The sequence below is a fragment of the Candoia aspera genome, chromosome 10, assembly GCF_035149785.1.
Source record: "Candoia aspera isolate rCanAsp1 chromosome 10, rCanAsp1.hap2, whole genome shotgun sequence".
In the NCBI taxonomy this organism is placed as follows: domain Eukaryota; kingdom Metazoa; phylum Chordata; class Lepidosauria; order Squamata; family Boidae; genus Candoia; species Candoia aspera.
The window spans coordinates 23165608-23179298 of NC_086162.1; the positions used below are offsets into that span (position 1 = coordinate 23165608).

General features: G+C 46.4%; 1 protein-coding gene across 2 annotated transcripts in view; it reads left to right on the top strand.

Moving 5' to 3' along the window:
• AXL (AXL receptor tyrosine kinase) overlaps positions 1-13691 on the top strand; it is a 49558-nt gene that overhangs the window by 15435 nt on the left and 20432 nt on the right. For both annotated transcript variants that reach the window (XM_063312582.1, XM_063312583.1), the window contains exons 3-6: positions 25-125; positions 772-954; positions 10765-10845; positions 11824-11939. In XM_063312582.1, the coding sequence (XP_063168652.1) occupies positions 25-125; positions 772-954; positions 10765-10845; positions 11824-11939 (481 nt within the window). The remainder of the gene's footprint in view (positions 1-24; positions 126-771; positions 955-10764; positions 10846-11823; positions 11940-13691) is intronic.

The following is a 13691-nucleotide window of genomic DNA, read 5'->3' on the forward strand; positions in this document are numbered from 1 at the left end:
CCCCTACCCCCCTCTTCCCCATAGCATCCCTTCCCTGCAGTTCTTGGACATGGGAAGTTACCAGTGCGTGGCCTCAGTGAATGGATCTGAAATCTTCTCTGAAGGAGCTCATCTACACTTGGAAGGTAAACATAATGTGCGGGTGATTCCCATGCAGAGACCTGGGGAGGCACAGCCATGCTTAGAAATTGGGAGTCTTTTCCATTGTTGGCCTAAAGGAACAGTCAGCATAAATGGTCACAGATCTGATCCCCTTCAAGTAATTTATTGTTTAGATATCCATTACTCTGGGACTTTGTTGTCTAGCAGGGCTAGAAGGCACCAGGTAGAGGTGAATTATACTACCTCCCCAGAGATCTTGTCTACTGAGTGGATTGACCTAGGGCAGTGTTTCTCAATCTTGGCCACTTTAAGCAGTGTGGACTTCCACTCCCAGAATTCCCCAGCCAGCCATGCTGGCTGGGAAATTCTGGGAGTGGAAGTCCATCTTAAAGTTGCCAAGGTTGAGAAACAGTGGACTTGATTCATATATAGGACTAAACCAAGATGGGCTTGCTCTGGACATTGTTGAACAAGCCATCCTGGTTTGGCTCACACCCAAAGCTAAGCCATAAGGCTGTTTATCTTTGTCTTATGTGAACCAACCCATGAGGTATGAGGTATGCACTGGACCATCAGGGCTCGTTCAACAAATTGTGGTTTAGCACAACTTATGAACCCAGCCAATCCTGTGCTTGGTTGCTCAAGCTGTTTCTTCTCTCTCTTGGCCAGGTCTCCCCTTTTTCTCCGATGAACCCCAGGATCTGGAGGTCACAGCTGATACCCCGTTCAACCTCAGCTGTGGAGCTCAGGGACCCCCAGAACCTGTCTTGGTGATCTGGTTGCAGGACAGTGTTCCCCTCAATTCCTTGGCAGATCCCCTGGCACAGACCCCTTCCCTGTTGGGGGTGAGAGGTGAGTCAGCTCACGCGATGCCCAATTATTCTGCTCCGAAACTGGCACCACTGAACACATTTCAGAAGGCAGTAGCTGCCAAGTCTGGGGTTGAGATCTCACCCAGGACAGTCGAGATGACATCCTTGCTCACCTGGAACATACAGGAGCCCAACAGTTCCCCAAATTAATAGTGTGTGTTTCAATATTTTATTACGGCTGCAGACCAGAATAATAGTGTGTGTTGGGGGATGGGAGGTCAGAGACAAATTTGGTATTTTGCAATTTTGCCTTCTTGGCCAACATGGGTGTCAGCCTCATGACCTCATTGCCCTTAATAACATCATCACCCAAAGGATGCAAATGCAATTCATGTCATTTGCATGATGTCATGATTGGTGTGACAAGCCTCTGGGTCCTTCGTCAACTTTTTCTGTCTTTCCTGGATCTGGAGATTCCAAAACTCCCTTGCATATTTCTTCTTTTTCAACCTGATGTTCCAGTTGACTTCAGGGGATCCTGCAAACCTGTCCAGTGAATAAACTAAACTGCAGTTTGAAACCAAGGTTTCTGAGTGTCTGACAAATTGCAACTGTAGTTTAAAAGCTGATATTTGAATGAAGAGAAATGGCTTGTTAACAATTCCTACAAATTTCTTTTTCTTTTCTTTTCTTTTCTTTTCCTTTTCTTTCCTTTTCTTTTCTTTTCTTTTCTTTTCTTCCTACTTACCTACCTACCTACCTACACCTCTGCAGATTAACAGGAAGCTTGGACAGGGCACACAGATAAACCAAGGATATACAATTTTTTTCTTTCTGACTTGTTCAACAAACCATGGTTTAAAAAGCCACAATTTAGGATGATGCACGAATCCAACTGGTACCTTGCGAGTCCTCGCTTTGAATCCATGAGCTGGCTGGGTTGCTCAGTACCCAGAAAGGGGGATGCATTGGTTTGTGGCGTTGTGTGTTGTATGAACACAGTCAGTGGTCGTTTACCGAATTCAACAAAACATTATGAATCTGACCGTGGTGGACCAGTTCACACAATAGCACGTTCTTTGGGTTTTATTTCACTGTGCTTCAGACTCCAGCGTTGAAAATAGCTGTAGGGCTGAAGGCAGGAGGAATCCGGGCTCACAACGGAGTCTTTTTTATCCCCTTGCCCCATGCCCCAATGCTTTCACCATCTGCCTTTTTCATATCTGGCCAGCGAAGCCATAAAAAGTGGCCCTTTCTTTCACTCTCTGTCTCATTGGCTGCGAAAAGGGAACTTGGATTTCCCACCACCCTGTTCTGGCTGCTTTGAGAAGAAGGAGCAGAAAGGGGGACTCTGCGGTGCATGGAGACCCCTTTCTCTCCCTTCATTCAGTCGCATTTGACAGGCCCTCCTTCCCCCTCCAGGCTTGCTCGTCCTTGTTCATTGTCTCCTGTCCCCTCCTCTGAATGTCTGGCTTGTCCCCAACCTGCAGCGTCCTTTCTCCTCTTTTCTATGGAGGCGGCTGATTCCCGATGGCTTGGCTGGGGAGGGTTCGCCCCAAGCGTGGGAACCAGCCGGGCCAAGGTTACCAAAGACCATTGGGCAGCTGGCAGGCACAGGGGCAGGGTTTATCTGCCTGCGCAGAGAGATGGGAAGAAAAACAAGCTGCCCAGATGTCTTGGACTCACAAGGCCCACAGTTCGACTCCTTCCATCAGCCTTGCAGGGGCAAAGGCAGGAGTTATTTATGGGCAGTGGGTGTGGAGAAATCTCCCCGGGTTCCAGGAACAACGAGGCTGGGTTGTGCCTTGAATCCCGCAGTGCCCAGGAGGGAGAACCACACATGCCATCTTTTTTATTAGGAGTCGTAATATTGCATCTTGGCCCCACCCTTCCTCTTCCAACACATTCCTGCCTCCTCTCCTTTCCTCTCATTTTATCTGCAACAACCCTGGGAGATTGTCATCTCAAGAGTAGGGTGGTGGGAATTACACTGAACCTCTTCTGCCAGCTTTTGATCTCCCCACCCCACCCTGTTAGCTGCCCCTTAATAGTGTCTAGGGCTAGCCATGATAGCATTTCTGCCGGAAAAACCAGGATAGCACCTTAACACCGTGGCAAGTGATTAGCACGCAAGTGTTCTTGGATCACAGTTGGCATCACCTGACGCACTGGCAAGGGAACACTCTTGTGTAAGGAAAGACAGGATGGGGGGTGGCTGGGGGTTGTCCTGGCCTATTTGACAATTCCCCACAGGCTCCAAAAACCTTCCTTCAAACTCCAGGGGTGTCTTAGTTACTCACTCCTGAAAGAAATCTGTGTATGTCCAGAAATGCTTTCTGTTTCCCCTTTTCCCTTCATTCCGGAAGATTTGCCCCCCCCCTAATAAAACTGCCAGTCCCAGAGCCAAATCTTGGCAGGAGTCCATGCCATGACAGCCCTCACCAGGGCTGGGTGGCATAAAAGATCCTCCAGCCATTCAGTGATCCAGTGTTCAGCCCTTCACATCTCCTGTTTCACCTGTCTCTCTGCCCATGAAGCTGAGTTCCACCAGAAGCGGAAAGACCATTTTCCCCCCAAAGGCAGGTATTTCAATACTCTATTTATCATTTCTGTTAATGTTTAAAGACTTAACTAGAGTTTTAATGACTTCCCCTCGGTCTCACCTCAACTACTTGCTCCAACGGAGGAGGACCTCAGACCTTACTTAACAGAGTTGATGTTCTTGGCTACCATTCTGTTGGGCTTCAAGGCTAAATCTCTCCTGGCCCACTCTGTCCGCTCCCAATTCCTGATCCACCTGGTCCTGCTGGCCTTCTTTCCTTGCCCACAGCTTGAATGACCAAGGCCATTCTTCCTTCCCACCCATTTCCCAGCTGGTGCCCGTTGGGTTGAGAATGAGTCACTGACACAACTGATGCTGGCTACTGTGGATTCCTGGTTTGACCACAACACCACCCCCTGCCCTTTTCTGATGATTTGGCAATTGTAAGGAACTCCAAGCCCTGGAGGATGGCTGTGGTTGGGGAACGTTCCTTATCCCCCTTCCTCAGGACCCTCTTTGTAGTAGTAAGAAGCCTTGTGAGACCACAATGTTGAGTGTGTAGGCTTGAGACAAAGGCCCATTGACCCTGGTAGGGCTTGCGTGCCTAGGACTGAGCAATCCCTATTCCTATCTGAGAGTGTTGAATCAAGAATACTACTGGGTCCCTTCTGTGTTAGAAGAAAACTGTCAAGTCTCTTTCAAATGGAACTCCACTGTTGAGGATTTCGTGACCATGGACCATGTTGTTATCTTAGAAGCTCTGCAGATAGTGGTTTCCCGTTGCCTTCTCCCAAGATGTTTTCTGCAACTTCCAGTCTGGTCTACAACCTTGGGGGTCCCTGTGATGGCCCTTTGAGGTAGGCCAAGTCAAAAAACAGACATTGAAGGGGTTCCAGGGATGCTACTTTATTGTTTTAAGCAGTGTTTCTCAACCTTAGCAACTTTAAGATGGGTGGACTTCAACTCCCAGAAGTTGAAGTATGCTGGCTGGGGAATTCTGGGAGTTGAAGTCCACCCATCTTAAAGTTGCTAAGGTTGAGAAACGCTGTTGTAAGGTATAGTAACAGAATCTTGAAAGCCTGTCCAATTTTCTCTCTGTCCCATTTTATGCTAAACCAAACCAAGGCAGGGTTATTTCATATTTTCCCAAAGATCTCTAAATACATCCTTGTGGTCTCCCATCCAAGAACTACCTACATCCAGTCCTGCTGAGCTGCTTCAAGATCAGCCAAGGTCATTTTGGTACTGCCCCTTACTGTGGACCTTGGCAGCAGTACCCAAAGGGGTTCCCATTGAGACTTATTTTTCTCAACGAAGCCTATAAAAACCAGGGGGAGGTTTGACGGCACCTTCATATCTGCCATCTTGACTTTTTTGATCATACCAGAGGACACCCTTGCTGGGGCGGGGTTATGAGAATTGAAGCCAAGATCTCTAAAGGGGATCTCTCTCTCTTCTTCTCCACTCACATATACACAAAGACACATGCACACAGAGATGGGAGCCTGGATTTCCTTTAAACTGGCGCAACCCAGTTCTGTGGAAAAGCAGGTCCCCACCCTCTCGATTCTTTCTAAAGATGCATGTCCCTGATGCAGTCAGACAGGTTTGAAAGGGTTTTGAAACTCTTCCCAAAGTACAGAATAAATAAAATTCCCCAAGAGAAACTTTCCCAGTCTTGCCAGACCTGTTGGGCCAGAGGCAACCAGGGGACAAAACAAGACACGTTGCCCATCCCAGGAGGAAGATTTGGCTCTTCTGCAGAAGAAGGTTCAGCTCGGTTGGAAGCCCTCCTTATATCCAAGTGGGCATTGCAGCTGCCAAGATGCCCCCCTCCCCTCTCATTTTCTCCCCCTCCTCCGGGGCACTCAAATGCAGGCAAGGGGAGGGTGGCTGCAGGCAAGGATGGGTGGGTATCTGCCTAGTCTTGTCCCACATGCCTGCATTCCTTCAGCTATTCTGGTCCATTAAACTAGTCTTCCTTCAGTTTGGTGAGTCAAAGAAAGGGAATGTTGGTCAGGAGGTGACGGGCTCATGAGTCAGGCTTTGGGATCAAAGCCCATAGGAGTACTGGGAAGGGGGAGGGGGTCTGGCCTCTTCAAGACCAGTCTGGGGCTAAAAGCACAGGAGAAGGAGCTGGGTGAACGTTGGCACACTTCCGGCCCTGACTTCGCTTTAAAACTGGTGTTTGGTTCCTGAGCGGAGATTTCTGGTAGTTGAATTCCACCCATCTGGTGGGCCCCAGCTCAGAGAAGGCAGGTCTTGGGATGGGTGGAAGGATATGAAATAGAAGGGGCTACCATCTTGGACAGTCCTGCCTGCTGCGAGCATCAGAGGTTGTTCCAATGCATCCTGACATTAAAAAAAAAAAGGGGGAGGCCAAAATCAAAGACAAAACAATTCCAATTAATCTTCCAGAAAGCAGTAATGCGCTGCCCATTTTTTTTCCTCCTCCTCCTCCCCCACCCCTTTCCTCATTGTCAGAAGGAGTGATAAAGGAATGAGTTTCAGGATAGGGAGCAGATAGTCTTCCTCTGGCCGAGACGCTTTTTGGAAACGAAAATGAGAACTAGAAGGGGTTTGCATAGCTTAACAGGGAGCGAGATTGTGCCTGCATCTGTAGGAGATCCCATTTCCTCTGTGGCTCCATTCCCTCCCATCCCCAGCCGATAATTCCTTGCTGAAGGGAGTTAATTGTTGGAATTTAGATGCCATCTCCTGATGTAGATATTGTTGGAGAACCGGGTTAATTTACGGTAGCCAGAAATCAGAAGGAGTCTGGGAGCGCCTGTTCTGACAAACAAGCTTTATCAAAAGGCAGAATTGTGTGTGAACTATGCAGTTTACAAGGCTTATAACATTTTTTAGTCAGAAAAGGTGCCCCCAGATTTCTTCTGATCTAAAGGCTGGGCAAGTGGCAGCTCCCAACTGATCTTGTCCAGCACAGGGAGTTTAGTAGAGTGGGGTCTGGTTTAGACTTGGATGGGGGACCACTAAGGAATCCTAGAACTGTAGGCTAGACTGGGATGTCAGAAAAACACCCTGGAAAAGGCAATGGGGAACCACTTTTCTTTTTCATGAAGTCACCAGGTGTAGAGCTGACTTAATTCCACTGATCTAACATGGTGCTAAAATCCACAAGGAATCCAATGCACTTTGTCGGTAGGAAAAGAGATCCCGTCTCATATAGGAGGAGGCAACGCATTGTAAACAGTCACTGGATTGTGCAGTCACCAACCTTTATTCTGGTACTCACCAAGTGTAGTGAACTGGCACACCCAGAGCATACAAATGTAAGTCTAGCAATCACCAACGCTTCCTTTTTACCCAGAAGCATATTTGTTCCCAAGTGGATGTGGGCTGTTCACACACAATCATCTTCTCAAGGATGGTGCGTGTAGAATCAGTTGACTCGCCCCCCTCAGCAGTTCCCCAGAAAATCTGCTACAGGAGATTGGTCACCCTCAAGAAGGATGTTGGGCAGGACTTTTGGGGGCCAAATGATACCCATGGGGTTTTACTCCAATAAGTAGATGATAGTGGGCCAAAGGACTGGAAGTGGGCAGGACAAAAAAATGAAGCTTTTTTTTAGTACTCCTCTGTGCCAGGACGTCTGTTTCTGCAGGCTGCTGGTGATGTTGCCCCCTTGCTGACTCAGTCTTTGCAGAAATGATGTGGTCAGAAAGTGGTATTAACCACTGTGAGTGGACCAGACATCGTTAATCCCATTGCTCCCTTCCTCATCCCTGTTTTTAGCACTTGTGGCATTTGGTCCACCCCCAGCAATGATTGGACTAAAACATTTGCCCCATGCCTCATTTTGTCGATGCCAGCTGTTTGTCCAGGTGGCTGCAAGTGCCCACTGGTTGACCCAGCCCTTGCAGGAACAGTGTGGTCAGGAAAAGAACATCCATTGTGGTGGTGCTTATTGTTAAATCTGGGCTGGACTCCAAGACACAGCAACTGTCTATTCAAAGTACAGTTAGGTTTGGCTGTTGCGGGAAATCCTAAACTCAGCCAGCAAGTGGCAAGGGTGCGGGCCAGGAGGCGCATCAGATTTTCACACCATCATACTATGGGCCAATACAACACTTCTCCCCAGTTGGAACTACAGGGTCAAACCATGTTTGCATTATAGTTTGCAAACCATGTTTTATGGTTAAACATGTGCAAACCTAGTTTATCCAACAAACCACAAATAAGCTGTGATTTGTGCAAGGCACAAATCCAGTTTATTCAACAAACCACAGTTAAGTAAGCCATGATTTAGTGCAATGTGATTCTATTTTAGCCTCCAGAGAGCTTTGCTATCTCAGGCAACACACAACACATTAAGGGCTTTGGGATACACCTTTGAGATGGAAAAGTCATTAAGGCAGGTGAGGTCTCTGGAAGGCAGGTGTGGTACTTAAGAAGCTCCCCCCCAACTCCTCGGCTAGGCTAGCAAGAACTTGAAAATAATGATGGAGTTTATATGCAACCCAAACTTGCTGTTAACTGCTTTAATTGGCCATTTGGATATTGTACGCCACCCTGAATCTTTTGGAGTGGGTGACCTTTATTTATTTTTATTTTCTATCCCACCTTTATTATTTTTATAAATAACTCAAGGCGGTGAACATACCTAACACTCCTTCCTCCTCCTATTTTCCCCACAACAACAACCCTGTCAGGTGGGTTGGGCTGAGAGAGAGGGACTGGCCCAAGGTCACCCAGCCGGCTTTCATGCCTAAAGCGGGACTAGAACTCACAGACTCCTGGTTTCTAGCCTGATGCCTTAACCACTAGACTAGTAAATAACCTGTGTTTGAGGGAGTCAACCACAGTCGGCTGAGTTCAGACTACACACAAACCATCGACCATGATTTAAAAACCCCAGTGGCTGGGTTCATACCACGTTTGTGCAACCTGTGAACCCAGCCAGAGCCAATTTTCCTCTTCCAAATTCCAGAGGCCTCTCCAAAGGTGAAGGCAGCACAAAAAAACTCTGGGCCCCACCATTTCTTTGAGTATCTTCTTTCTTCTAACTTCCCTTTCCACTAACCATGATAAACGAGACCAGGAATCCTGGCACCAGAAACCGGTGGAAGCCAGACCAAGCCAACATGAGGAAGCCCAAACCACAGACGGGTGGGCGGGAGGAACGGGACAGGCTGGCTGGGAGACAGTCTGGCCCCCAGATGTTATCCTCCAAAAGAGGGGAGGGCAGAGACCCGATTGGCTGGAAGAGGACAGATGTCTGGCTTCTCCAGCCAGAGCGACGTCTCCTTCGTGCACTTTTTCACCCCCGGGTCTCCTGAAGCACCAGGGTGGAAGTGGCCATAGTCCGCCAGGAGGTGGACGAGAAGTGCCAAAAGTTAGATCCGAGCAGAGACTTTAGGCTGGGCGATGCCTAGCAGGCAATATATCTTTCCCAGATCCCGGGTATTTGTCTTGCCCATAACAGGCATCTCAAGAGCCTGCTGTGGTCATACTCGCCAAAAGACTGCTGCACTGTGCATGGGCAGCCACCACGGATGGCCTGTTATTTGACTAAAGAGGCAATTCCCATCAAAACACTGGGCTGGGCTGCATCTCGCATGACTTTTGTTTTCTAAGAACGCCTTTGGGGTTTATGTGGAAGGCCCAGAATCATTCCTTGAAATAAGGGCTTTGCATAACCCTGATGCTTCTCTTTGCAGCAGTACAATCTTTCCATTTTTTAACATTAAAAGTCTCTCTCTCCCCCACCCCCTTCCCTCCCTCCCTCCCTCCCTCCCTCCCTCCTTCTCTCTTCCTCTCCTTTCTCTCTGGACATAAAGCCTAGTGCAGTGTGTCTCAGCCTTGGCAGCTTTAAGATGTGTGGACTTCAACTCCCAGAATTCTGGAAATCGAAGTCCACCCATCATAAAGCACGCTGGCTGGGGAATTCTGGGAGTTGAAGTCCACCCAACTTAAAGCTGCTGAGGTTGAGAAGCACTGGTCTAGTGGATGCCCAGGAAGGCATCTGTGGGAACTGCAATGCTCACAGTTACCAGCTTGGACAGCCAACGAAGTGTGAATCTCGGGGTGCCGCAGACTTTGATGCTGGGGAACTCTGCATTTAAAACTTGTTGTTTTGGGTCTTCTGGGATCAGCATATGTGGAGAAATGCTCCAGTTTTGTTTTTAAATTATTGTTGTTATTTCCTGAGTGATGCTCCGTGGTGTCATAGTTGGAGAATCTAGATAATTTCTGTTTCCTTCTATTAGTTGCTTTGGAAGCCCTGCTGAGGGGCAAAGTATAAAGAACAAATACATTGTGGGCCACAAAGAATTGGGAAAAGGGGTTCCTGGTTCAAATCCTAGCTACTTTCTTACTGGTGGTCTGGGCTGATCTCTCTGGGACAGAAGTAAACTTTAAAAGCTCTCTCCCCAGACAGGAAACGATGGTTAAACCAAGTGAACTCTGTACAACAGAAATGCTAATTTGAATGAAACCGAAGAAGTTTTATTCATGAAGTCAGGATGGGAACTGGCAGACATCAACCAAGGATTGTTTATTTCCTTCTCTGTGGGAACAGTTGAAGGTGCAGAGAGAGAGCTTGGTCTGCAGAGAATCTAGCATGCTGGATATTTGTAAAAACATCCCAGAATAATCCCCAGTATTTCCTTGAGGCATTTCTTCCTTTAATATGAAACAGGACATGCATGTGTACTTGTGTATGAGTGCAGTGGGTCAAAAAAGTCAAGATGGCAGGATCAAAACCCTGTCCCATTTTACGGGTGGTGGATGCACATTAGAAAGGGGTGGGGCTTTGTTCGCCCAGTCACAGCCACCATCTTGACGTTTTTGACAACCCCTCTTTTGGGCATGCTACGTATATTTTTGCGTGTGAAAGCTGCTATACATTACTCCCAAGAAAGGTGGGTATGGAGGATGTGGCTTTATTTCCCATACCCCATCCTGCTGTATCATAGTTTGCACAACAACGGCTTGCTGGATAAACCATGATTGGCTCACCCAACAGGCTGTACCACCAATCACCGTTTAAAACTACCATGGCTAGCTTTGCACAACTTGCTGTGCCAAAGCAAACCAATCCCATCCTGGCTAAGTGCGCTCCATGAACCAGACCTGTGGTTGATAAAAAGAATGGCCAAGCGACATCTGCAGGGTCAGAAGTCACCCATTCGGTCCAAAGATTGTCAAAAGGCACAAGCTGAGAAGTGTCAGCACTGCAGCTGAACCCAGCCCACAATCAAATTGGTAATAGCTATTGCTGTTGAGGAATTAAGATGGGCTATGAGTAATTCATCTTCTCTCCCAATGCTTGCGTCTGTTTCTCAGGGCTGAATCACAGCACATCCTTCTCATGTGAGGCCCACAATGCTAAGGGGGTCAGCACATCGCGAACTGCGGTGGTGAAAGGTGAGTGGCAGCTGCAAGAATGCGTAATAAGCCATGGGGAACCCTGGTGCAAAGGGTTGGTATCAATGCCGTGTGTGGGTTGACTTTACAGACACCTGTGCATTTGAGACGCATGTTTTTAAAAACTGCAAATCGCTATACTTGGGTAGCATGGATAGATATGGCCACCTGCCACCCTCGTCAGAACAGGGAAAGAAAGGATTAAATTCCCCCCTCCCTGCAGTCTAGCCTTGCTAATTCTGTTTGCATTTTCATTTTACAAGCCTAAACCATTTAAGTGCAGGGTGTATTTAAATCCCCTCTACCGGAGTCTGGCTCTCAGACGGAGCTGATACTTTAGAATTGCATATCATAGGAAGAAAGGGAAACAGTTGTGGGTTCTCCCCCCCATTAAAAAAAAACACCTCTATTTAACAATGATACAGCATCAATGTCAGTTACGCCAAGTTTCTCTCAAACCTTAGATTGGAGCGAATTTCGTAGATTCGTCCCACAGTTCTTCCTATTGCTTTCTTTGAAGTTTTGCATCCAATTTATCCAACTGTACATGTACAGTATTTATTTGTTCTCCCTCCCTGTCATATCTAACTCGGAGTTTTTGGACACGTCCTAATAAGTGGTTTTGATTATGTAGAAGCATTTCAAATTCTGTCATTTTTCTTAACGCCCCTCCCTCATTTCTGAGGTCAGATTTTATTCTTCCAGCTATTTGTAGATTTTTTTTAATAAAGTTTTTTTTTTCTGCCCTGCCCTGCTATCTTTCTGCAGGCATGGGAAGGCACGTAATTAGGAATACGATGAGTATCTGTCTCCTTTTGCTCACTGGAAGTCTGCAGAAAGGCTGCACGCAAAATCCTCTCTGTAGAAATAAGTTCCAATGAACAGAGTGTTTGTGGATAGATATCAAAGCAAACATCCTTTTTGCTGGTAATGGGGCTTCTGAGGAATTGAATGACTTCTCTTTCCTTCTCCCCACAGTGTTACCTGGAGGGCCACGCGACTTATCCCCTGCACGTCGCAGTGACCACAGCTTGGACGTGATGTGGGAACCCGGTTTTAGCGGGGCCTATGCGCTGGAGTTCTGCACCATCCAGGTAAAACAACAGCACACAGCTGGAAGCACCAAGAATTTACAAAAAGGCTTTATTGCAGAAGGTATCCACATTTTGTCAAAAAAGAAAGAGAGAGAGAGAGAGAGAGAGAGAGAGGTTACTCCCCCCCACTTTTTTTTCAGCATTGCCCTGTGAGGGAACTTGTTTTATTTTTAGGAGTGATTTCCTGCCAACTTCTGCTTCCGCCGGATGCCGGCTTACTCATCCAATGCCCCCCTCCGTCAGCCTGGTGGGCTGAATGAAGTGTGACATCCCCGCAGGATAGGGAACTGAAAATCCTGAGAAATGGGTGCAGAAGCCAAGAAATAATACTGATAGTAAAAAGGGTATTTCCACCGTGTGCTCGCTCACACAGTATTGGAAGCTTCTGTGCTGGGAGGTGATCTCAGAGGAAATGCAACCTAAGCATATAAAACAGGAAAATGACCATCAGCAAGAGGAGGAAGGTGAAGTGCAACCCTGCAAAATATAAACCAGGGGTCAGCAACCTACAGTTCTTCAGCTACACCCTGTCCTACTTCGGTGGCTTCCCACATCCCCAAGAAATCTGGCCAAAAAAGCATGTATTTTCAGAGGCATGCTTTTTTGCATTTTTGTAAAACTAAGATTAAACATAGCACCCCTGTTTTCCATTTTAAAATGAAGAAAAAAAGTTTCAGTCTTGCACCTTTAATTGATATCACTATTATACCTTCTGCAACTTTCAAAAATGGCCCCGAATTTTGGACAGCCAAATGGGCTGCCTTGTTCCAAACAAGGGATTTACCGCTGGGGTCAATTTCTTTTCTTTTCTTTTTCTTAAATCAATAATTTATTTGTTTAAAATGTTTAAAGAATGGAATAAATAGCTAAATAAAAGGAAAAAGTGGAAAAAGACATAGTGGTTGAAGAATAAAACATTATAAAGAAAGGATTTACAATACTTTTGAATGATTTAAAATCCATTATTTTGTAATTTCATTCATTAATTAAACATATAGAACTAGGTTCATTATATCTTAAGAAAGAGCAAAGCATTAGTACAAAACTCTAAACATTGATATTAATATTGAAATCACCATGATTTGTCATTGTTCCAAAAATAAATGCACACAATTATATACTGTAAAGAAAAAGGAAAGGAAAAAAGAAAAAAATGAAGAAAAGTTTTTTTTAAAAAGTAATAAAAATAAAGTGAATGGTTTTAAAAAGAAAAATCATTAAATTTCTTGGCAGCCTGAATAGGCGGCCATGAATTAAGTGGAGGGGCTATAATGTAGCTTCAGAAAACATCCTTCCTATAGCAAGTTGTCAGCTTGGTTGGGGGGCAATCATTTGGGGGGGCTGCATTCCAGAAATAGTTGGGGGGAAGACACAAGCTCAGTTTAATTTGATTTGAGAGTCGTTACAGCCTTGCACCAGCATTGGAAAAACCCAAATTCAAGTCCGTAGAAATTCCCTGGGTGATTTTGGGCATCTCTCTCTCTCTGCTTGGCCTACCTTACAGGGTGGTTGTTGTGGGGAAAAATTGAGGATGGAGTGACACATAAATCTGTACACATCTCGATCTGAATAGAGAGGAAGGTTCAATTCCTTGGAAAACCAGTCTGATGTCAAAATGGATGGACCAGGAGTGGGGAGACCCATGGAAGCTCCTTCGGGGGACTTTGGGCCAGTCCAAACTTCAGCCCAGCCTACCTGACAAGGTTGTTGTGGGTAAAAATAGGTCTTGGACTCTATTTATTTGTTTGTTTA